General features: G+C 34.2%; 1 protein-coding gene across 1 annotated transcript; it reads right to left on the bottom strand.

Moving 5' to 3' along the window:
* Positions 1–262: 262 nt before the first annotated feature.
* LOC129307313 (uncharacterized) lies at positions 263–2,396 on the bottom strand. Its single transcript, XM_054948237.1, has one exon. It carries the CDS (start codon positions 1,511–1,513, stop codon positions 1,094–1,096), a length of 420 nt encoding a protein of 139 aa, XP_054804212.1. The 5' UTR covers positions 1,514–2,396; the 3' UTR covers positions 263–1,093.
* Positions 2,397–10,638: the final 8,242 nt, after the last annotated feature.

The following is a 10,638-nucleotide window of genomic DNA, read 5'->3' as shown; positions in this document are numbered from 1 at the left end:
AGTATAGATAGACGCATAATCCACTAGACCCTAAAGTCTTCAAAGAGTGTAGAGATAATGAAGTAGAAGAAAATATATCGTATGTTTAGTAGTTATCGACTGATCGACTTATAAGGATCAGATCAGTAACCGCTTTATTAAATAATTATTTTTTATTATCTTTGACTCAGTCAGTTAAGAGATAAAAAATAATTAACGGATACTGAGTTGTGGATTGGGCTTCTACCCATTGGGCTCACTTGTGTGGTTCACCTATTACAGCCCACACAAGATCATAAGTATCAATCTGTTTAGGATTATTAATTAATGTAAATTCATTTAAATATTCCAACATTTTTTTTATATTTTCGGCTTTTCATGGAGGTTTTCTTCATTTTAATTAACTCAATTATTCAATAGAAATATAAATAAAATTTTATTGCAAGAGGAGAAAGATGGAATTTTAATGGTTAATAAAAAGTTAGGATTCAAACCCGTGCTAAAAAGTAGGTTGCAAATTGAAAAATTTAAACCGATCGACCAATAAAGTCTTGATTGAAATATATAATCCAAGCCTCTTCTTCCATTTTTTATTTTTAAGCTTGGAAATAAATAAAAAATATTTTTTTAAAAAAAATTGCCAGTAAATTTAAACCGATCAAGTCTATATTGAGAGTTCAAGTTTATTACTGTTGGCGTGGTGGAGTTTCAAAGATTGGCCATGGATTCTATTTTTGGTAAAATTACGCTTGCTTGCACATGAAAGAGTGTGTGGGTGACTCGTTGGTCTTGCTCAGCTCGCATCCAAGTTTTCACCCCCGAAACAATTGCGTACTGAAAATCCAAAATGCTTATTCCCCTTTACTTCACTCAACGAAATCGCCGTGAGAAATAACGACTCTTTGTCAATGAGGTAACTGTACAACCATACAACGCAAGCCCTGCATCCCCATGATTAAAAAAAAGGATACAATCACTCCAATCAAAAGCTGTGTTATTAAATATAATCACACACACACCAATAATTTTTTTATGAATACTATATACCAACCACGAGTGCAAAAAGACTGAGCAAGCGTACGTCCTTCTTACCATGCGAGGTGGTCATCCAGAATTACCGCGAGAGGGGAAAGCGGCAAACCAAGATAAAAGCGAGAAGAAGAGCCACAGAAGCAGCAATGAAGGCAATAATAGACCAAGGGTTGCTGAAATAGGTATTACAAGCCATAGCGAACCACGTCTTGCACTTCTTATAATGCTTTTCTATTTCAGCTCTGAGAGACGTGTATATGGAGGTATGAGCCACCAAGTCTTTGCTTATGATGTTAAACAGTTCTGCTACTTCCTCGTCACTTCCAAGGCAGTTGCGCAGAATGCCTGCCCTCCTCAGTTCCTTTACATCTTCCGCGTGGTCGATCAAGGAGTCCAAGAATTCTACGTACGAGCTTATCTCGTAGTTGTTGTCAAAATATGGGCACCCCTCGTACGCCATCAGGTTCAGGTATGTCGGAGCGGTTGTGTCGTCCACTATCATGTTTGGAAATTTCAGTTCTCTGCCGAAATAGGAAGAAGAGAAAGTGATGTCGATGGGGCACTTTGACTTGTTTCTTTTCACCTTAATCCCCGCTTCTTTCAACTCTTTTAAATTCTTGTGCGTTATCTCGCCGCTCTCGATCGGTTTCTGTGGAATATGGGGACGAAAATCACGCAATACTTTCCTCCGCAGTTAATCAAGAAGGTGAACTGGATTAGGAGAAGGAGGATCAACATCAATCACACGATCACCTTCAGCTCCATGCTGCTAATCAGGCTTTTCTGATGAAAAATGATGACAAAGAAGGAACTTGACCATGGCATTGATGAGTTCGGTGTCGGAGAGATCACTCAAGAGCTGGAGGAGCCAGAAAGGAAGTTGATTCTCTAGCAAGAGCGCGTCTTGGCGAACAAAAGCAAGCTGGTCAACCTTGGCTTTGAGTGGTTCTGCCTTCAATATGTCCGGATACTTCAGGATCTGAAGCAGTGCGCATCCATCCGCAAACAACATCCACGCCAGGTCATTGTCGTCGTTGAATTGCAGAACCGATCATCAGTGTATAGATCCTTCAGATCCTTGATATTCACAACAATCTTTGCACGCAGACGTTAGACCTCATTCCAATCACCTTGCACGTGCATGTTTGCCCATGAAAGCTTGTACCGCTCTCCTAACTCGAGATGGGGTTCTCCGTGGTGAATGGGACCAAGGGACAGCATCTTAGGAGAGCAGTAGTCTGCAAAAGCTGGTCGACTTCTCAGATGATGTGCCACCCTCTGTATCTTGGGCCATACACTTGGCGATGTATTTGGGGGGTTTTGCAGCTGGTGGGCATACCGATCTGCCATGGTAATTATATTAAAGAGACTGAGAGTTGAGATAATGTGGCTGTCTCATGTATCTAGATGCATGTGAACACTAAGGTCCTTGTCTTTGTGTATAAATTTATAGCGGCAAGATCTCCTTATGCTTGTATTCAAATAATGAAAAAGTTGCAATAAAATTTTTTCGGATTATATAAATAACAATATGATCTCTTGAAATATCATAATTTCAATAAATTTGTAGGAGCTTCTATGTCAATAAATTTTAAATTAAAAAAATTATTCTTATTGACAAGTTACAATTTCTTGTTCAATTTTTACAATTTTTTAAATAAATTAAAGTTATTCTTTGAACAAAGATTATGATTGAGGCTTATTATTTTGAGAACTTATTTTTTAAAAATAAAAATTACACTTGACGAATAGTGATTTCTCGTTCAACTCTTGCGATTTACAGAATAAAAGTTATTATTCCTTAAGTAAAAGTTGTGATTGGAGCTCATTATTTTGAGACACAAATTACACATAACAGATTGTGATTTCTTATTCAACTCTTGCAATTCACAGAATAAAAATTGTTATTTCTTAAGCATAAGTTATGATTGGGATTTGTTATTTTTAATAGGGTAAAATGATCTTTTCACTTTAAAATTTATTAACACAAAAATTTATAAAAATTTCAGTAGAATTATAACATTTTAAGTGAATAAATTATTATTTATATAATTGATAGAGATTTTATTATCATTTTTCTTAAAATAATATCTATAGATGAAATGATATCCATTGGATAAAGTAGCTAGCTAGCTTTGCAAATATTTCATGTTTGACATATATAGCCTATGATAGGGTGCTAATGAGACATGATTTGAAGTAATCTATTGTGATGGACCCATGCCGAAGATCATTAAATGTTTTCGTAAATTGCTAATTAGAAAACTGTAATGTTGAAGCTAGCAGCGTCTGCTCTGATTTATAGAGCTCGGGCAATGAGAGTAAGAACTAATGAACCACGTACTGATAGGATCTAAATAAATAATGGGATCGATGCTTGACTTGACCCGATCTTTCATTCCTTACTTGCTAAACGAGACAAGTAAAGGACTCGATGCAAGGAATAAAGATGCATCACCACCGTATGCTATGAAGTATACTAAAGCAAACCCAAGGCCAAAAGTTTGCTTGATTTGTACGAAAGAATTTGCTGATTGATTAGTTAAAGACTATCCACATCTTTATATGATAATTAATTAAGGCATTGTTTTGTCCTGCTTCATTAAAGTATCGGAAAGTATATATTATTCTCGACTTTTTTTATAAGAAACGCATATAACCGTTTCGTACATGGAATAAGGAATGTAATGAAGATCAATAAATATGTTTGAGATTTATTTTTTCTCAAAATATCCTTGTTAATTGCCTGGCAATGTGATTGTATATTCAACGATGATAATTAACTTTATCATATTCCTTAAGAGGGTAAAAAATTTAAGTAGTGCGAGAAATTAAATAATGAGTAATTGTTTCATATATGTAGAGGGAAAAAAACTCATTTTTTATGAAGAGGAGGTTCAATTGAGTAACTAGGTGAATTATAGGTTGGTAAAAAAGCTAGGTGAATAATAGAATTTAGTAAAGGGTCAAGGTACATTTTTCCCTTGAACTAATCTCTGTGTAGTAGGGCTGTGCAAAAAGTTTTCTAGTTCAATTCAGTCTAGTCCAACCATGAGACAAGGTCGGCCCTATCCAATCTGGAAAAAAATTAGTCTTTTAAGATCAAAAAGACCAGACTCTTTCTTCAAGTTGGACTGGATAAGAGACTGAACATTTAGACCACCTGGCTTGGTCTAGTCCTATAAATTTATTTAATATAATTATAATTAATTTATTAATTATTATTACAATAAGTTAATTTATAATAATAATTTATATTTTTTGGGTTTTATACTTTGAAGTCATAAATACTGAGCAAAATTAGAGCATTGACCAACCACAATCTTCTCCTTTTATTGGCAAAATTTGTTGTTAACTTGATGCAAAGGCTTTTAGACATGTTGCAGGTTGTTTAATTTGAATCATTTGTGTTGTAACTGAAATATTTTTTGTTTGTTGTTATTGGGGATTGTTCTAAATATATAATTGTTGTTGTTGTGATAACTTTTACATGGCCATTAATAATTTTATTATGTTAATTGAGTTTATTATGTTAAAATAAATTGCTACCCTCATAGATGAAAAAGGAAAAAACAAAGTTAGATGATAGATAAAATTGGGACCAGTCTCCTAATCCTACTGGACCAATCCAATCTTATTCGACTTCGGGTTATACCAAGAGACCAGGGGTTGATTAATTCAATCCTTTTTATGAAAAGGACTAGACTTTAGGTTGGGTCAAAGTCCTGTTAGGTTAGTCTTTTGTGCAGCCCTATTGAGTAGCATCTAATATCCTAAATTATTTATCCTAACAATTTCTCCCCTGAAGTAATTAAAACACAGCATTTTCCCTGATGTTAAATACTCCAATGTTGACCGTTAAAAATATTGGCTCAAATTTAAATTTGATAAAAAATGTCACCTATCATGCCAAGTGGATTTTGGTTAAGATGTATTTTTCCCCATGCATTATTCTATGAGGAACAACCATTGTCCTAAACTATTCTCATTATAACAATTTCACTCAAAAAGTAATTAAAGCGTAGTGTATTTCCAAACATCCATAAATAATTCAAGACAAATTCCTTTTTTGCCCTTCTTTCAATTTAATTAAAATAAAAATAAGTTTGGCCCATCCAAACTACCAACTTTAAATTGGAGAGGGAGGACATGTAACCTCCCTGAGATTAAACCACAATTACTCCAAATCATGGTAATCCAGGGCTTAACCTTTCAAGAATTACCAAACTGTAGGGTTTATAAAAGGAAATTTCTCAAAATCTTTTTAAGGGAATCTCAATCTCAACAGTTCAAATCTCAAACATAATTTAAGAACTCCAAATCAGAGTTTTAAAAACAAAGCGGAAGCTTGAAAATCAATTGGGACCTAAATAATGAGTTTTAAAACTTATAAATAAATTTTATGTAGAAAATGACACGTGCGTCGTGGCAAGTCTTCTTTGTGCCATGTGTCGCGGCGTGAGGCACCATACGTCGCAGTGCATTGCACGAAATTTGACAGATCAGTGCTGTCATTTGATAGCTCGGGAGGCAAACTTTCGACGCATCCCAAATCTCCGTCCTACGTCCGATTGAGGTAGTTTCGATGTCTACACAGAGCTTTCTCCTAGCTCTAGCTAATGGCATAGGTTTAACCTTTAAACTCATTTTCTATAAAAAAGTTGGACACCAAAACCCATTTTTACCATATTTTCACAAAATCTCCCAAATGGGGTGTCCCAACTCAACAATAAGTGCCAATAGCTTACACAAACCATCTGACCACATTCAATAGACCCTTACGAACTCGTGCAAAACACCACACACAATCAAACACACTTATTTTGCAAAATCACCACTCAACCCCAATTTTCACAAAACATAAAAGAGGAGAAAAAGTTCCATAAAATCAACCATTTCATTCATATTTCTCAAAAATACATATGTTCCTATGTGCACAAGTATTTTAGCCCTATCCACGAGTTCACAACAAAAACTCACTAACCCAAGGCACAAAATACACTAGTTAAAATACAAAATCATGCAAGTAGAGCACCAATCATAACAATCAATCCTAGTTGGCAAATACATTAACAAATACACATGAAAAACAACTAAAGAGAGGCATATAGAGGATTTACTCCACAATCCTAAGCCTCTGTATGTTTTCCCCGACTCGGATCCGATGAGCTGGATCCTGAAAATATTGAGAATTGAAGGGTAAGTGCAACCATTCAGTAACCAAGTTTAGCTTAACCTATATAGTTGCATATCAATTAAAATAGATGCAATTAGGCAAACAAACATATATTTCACATAGCGCGAAGCTATAGTTCACAAAACTAACAACCATGTGACCAGGTTTACCATAAAACACTATATCATGATATTTTGCAAAAACATAACTCAGGGTCGCAAAAATAACAACCATGCACCCTTAACACGTGCCAGACCACAAAACTAACAACCATATGGCTGGACTTATGTGCATAATCATATGTCAACCTTTTATCCTCCTATTACCTCTGACACGAAACTGGTGGCTATCACATGGCTACGTCCTTCACGGACTAACCCAACCTTCCACTTGTGAGGAGCTACTAGGCCAAGGTTAACTTACTCACTTATGTAATCCAGTTTTCCCCAATACTAACAACCATGGGGTGTCGTACCCCTAATCTAGCCCCTTTATGAACTGGTGAAGACTAGTTAGGTTTGAGTCCCTCATAGAACAAGTGGGACAATCCTGAGTCAACCATGGGATAAAGGCTACCTCCTAATTTCAACGGTTAGTGCCAAGGCTAGTTCTTGATTCCAAAAGTCACTGCCAATACCACGTGGATTTTTAACCAATCTACTCCTTTTCCTAGATGAACTCCCACCAATAAGCATGCTATGCACATTTCACGCATAATATTCATTTTAACAATCATTCCTCAACACATGAACTACATAACACATATGCTCTATAATTTAACACATATTTCATCACAATTCTCCACCCATAGTAATAAATCATAATTAATTTCATAAAACAACAAGGGTAGTAGAATCAAGGTTTTCTTTCTCAAAACCATTTCACAATCAAGTATTTTCCAATATGTATCATCAATTTAACTCACAAATCACATTTTACAACACAATTAACATTTAACTATAAAAATTAAGTTTTTCCCGGTTACCTCAAACCTTTGAGAGGTCAAAGGTTTACCCCTCAATATAACAACTTCCCAAAGCTTCAAAAAGTTTGAATGGTGCCAAAATAAACCTCTATTCATCCAAACCATAAGAACATCATCATTACCTAGCTCTTAAAACTTTATCAACATAAAACTCCACATACACTATTTTTTATCAACTCATAATCGATACCTATTCTTACCCAATGGGTTCATTAGATTTCATTAATGCACATTATCATTAATGACACCTCAAACCATCATTAATGCACATTAACCTCTCTCAACTACCATATTTATGATAAATTTTAGGTATTAAACGGTCCTATGGACCAACCGCTACCAAAATCATTAATGTGGTGTTCCAATACATTAAACCACTCCTATTTAACTTATTTTAACCAATACAATTGGACCCATACTCTTATGGACTAAAAATTCATCTCCCAACTCAAACCCTACCATAAACAATCATAAATAAGGGAGGGAGGGTAAGAAGAAAGCACTATAATCTTACTTTAGGTGTTTGGGAGTTCAATCTATCAATAATGAGACTAAATATTGTGCCTTAGTAGAGCCAAAACTGAGCTCTTCATTTTCCTCCTCTTTTCCTCTTCTATTTTCACGCAACGCACGGCACAAAAGAGCCCATTACGTTTAAATTATCTCCGTACGCCGTGACGGACCAACCACGCACTGCGGCATGTGGCACAGAAAATAATTCTTCACTTTTCATACTCTTTCTTTGCTCAGGTGGCCCGTCTCCAATCCAGACCCACTTCTAGGGCTGAAATCATAACAATTATACCAAGTTAAGCCTCATTGGCCACACACCTCATTAACTCACTAATTACCCTCATTAGGTTGATAAATTAAGGTTAAAATTTTTCGAATGTTACAGGATAACATTTTAAACTATAAGAAAAACTATGAACTAATAATAGGGAATGGGTGGGTGAGGCTAATTGACAATAGAATACATAAGTAGACAATAATTAAAGATGATAGGAATGACTAGTTAGAATAAAGAGATCCCACCTAATAATGCACTACCTCATTTTTTCTCTCTTTATCTCTCTACAGCTTATCATTAAAGCCTACATGGCTTCTTCTTTTCAAACATATGTAATTAAATGTAGTCTTTTATTAAAAATAAAAAAGAAGGGCAAAAAAGAAAGTTGACTGGGTTATTTAAGAATGTTTGGAAATATGATATTTTTTAATTACTTTAAGGGTGAAATTGTTATAATGGTTCAGGATCAATTGATAGTAGCTCCAAAACATATAGTATGGATTGTCCCTTCAAGTCATATGAGATGCAACCATTAATATTTTTTTTAAATAATAAAGCATCATATACAACATGATTGCAAAACATGATATATATATATATATATATAATGGAATTATGTGTAAGGGAATGAAAAGGAGATTTGTCAAGATAAGGGAGACAACTAATAAAATCAATGAAATCACAGAGGATGTTATCTAAAGATTTAAGAAGATAAATGTCTCCCTTATTCAATGCAAGGTCACATGATATAATCTCCTTGGAATTGTTACAAGCAAGCAAGTTACCCTCCATTTAAAGTGGCACAATTTCTTTTGCACTTGCTTCTTACTTGACACTGTTTGGAACATTTTGACTAAAAATTTCTTCAAAGAAATTTATGATTAGCTCCTCGGCCTTCTCATTCTTTTAACCACCATACTAATGTAGGTTATATCTTGTATTTCATCAAGTGTAGAATCACTTTCCAATAGCTTGGGAATCAAGTAAACATCAAGCTCCAGTGGTAGTGACTCCAAGCATTCAGTCTCAACAATGGTACCTATATCAACATGAAAAACCAAACCTTCCTCATGCCTAGCAATTTCAAGTATAGTTAACATTCTATTATCACTAAGCAATGCATAAGAAGGTATGTCAAGTTCATTCAAAAATTCTTCAAGATCCACACAATATTTACATCGAAGATCATCTTCACAAAAACAAGGAGTTATTAGGATAAAAAGAGATAAATCACTACTAAACAAAGAAAGTTCATCACCAAATAACTCAATCTCATATTCTACTATACTTTTATCATGCTTAGCTCCTTGATTGACCTCAGCCTCAATATCCGAAGGTGCAAAATTTTCCTCTTTTAATATAGGCTCCTTTTGAATGTTAATCTCTAAAAAAGTAGGAGTAGGTGTCTCAGCCTTCATGGCTCTTTCTTCCATAAAGAAGTAACATAACCTTTCTGAAGCACATTTTGATCACTAAAAGAAAGTGTAAATGCATTATCAATAATAACCTAAGAAATATTTTGAGTCTCATCCACATAAGGCATATTATTTTCAACACATGCATCACATTCATGCTTAGTCTCCAATATATTATGGGACTCACATATGATTTCCTCATCTATATCATCATCATTATATGAATCATTTAAAAACTCCTTAGACAAGGTAGAAAACAAAGAAGAATCTACTTCATTAGGAATAAGAGAAATTACCTTTTGAAGTAAAGATTGGATTGACTCCTTCTCTTTTGAAGATTGAGTAACTTGAGGTATATTTATGATCTCAATAGCTTAATGAGCAACTTTTTATGTATCTTTAACTTGAAAAATGTAATTGCTCTCTTATGGGCTTGGGCTACTCTATGTAATTCACAATTTCTTTTTGGAATAGGACAATCATAATAGAAGTGGGAGGTAGCTTCACAGTACACACAATAAAATTTACCCCTTTTCCATATAATTTTTATAGATGCTCAATGTCAATGGTTGGTATATACTCAATATGATTACTTGATTAGATTCAAAACTCATGGGATTGAAAAATTCAAAATTGTGACTTGGGTAGAAATTATCATAATATAGGGGTGGCCAATCAAAGTTATATGGTTAAAGTTCATTATAAAAATGGGATGTATGGTTAATGTTAAGTGCTAGAAATGGATGAGAATACATGCCAAATAAGGTTGGAATGAATCATGATGGTGAAACCAAGCCATAAAATATGATGAAACTTATGTCTACAAGTAATGATGTAAATTCAAGCTCAAAATGATGGAATAACCAAGGAAGCTCAAATAATATGTCCTCTACAAGTGTATGAGTGAAAATTCATAATAATAATGTAAACAAAATCAATTAAGCAAGAAAACAAACAAACAAAAATCACAAAAAAATAAATGAAGAGAGAGTTAGAAAGGCTCAATTAGAAGGTACTATGCACGCTTTGGAAACTCTGTTGTTTGCATTTTGGAGGAAGTGAGCTTGTGAATTTTTGTTGAAGAAAATCCTCAATTAAAAATCCCCTAAAAATTTTATGAGAAGCAAAAGAGATATATAGGACAATGATATAAAAATTACAGCTCAAAATTCCTTCCCAATCATTTCCAGAATTTTTCACAATTTGGTCTACATTTCTAGAGAAACAGGATTTTATCCAAAAGACCTTCTAAGATTCCAAC

The sequence above is a fragment of the Prosopis cineraria genome, unplaced genomic scaffold (genome assembly GCF_029017545.1).
Source record: "Prosopis cineraria cultivar Desert tree isolate PC_DT_omini unplaced genomic scaffold, ASM2901754v1 PC3, whole genome shotgun sequence".
NCBI lineage: Eukaryota > Viridiplantae > Streptophyta > Magnoliopsida > Fabales > Fabaceae > Prosopis > Prosopis cineraria.
This window is presented reverse-complemented; position numbering and strand designations above follow the sequence as displayed.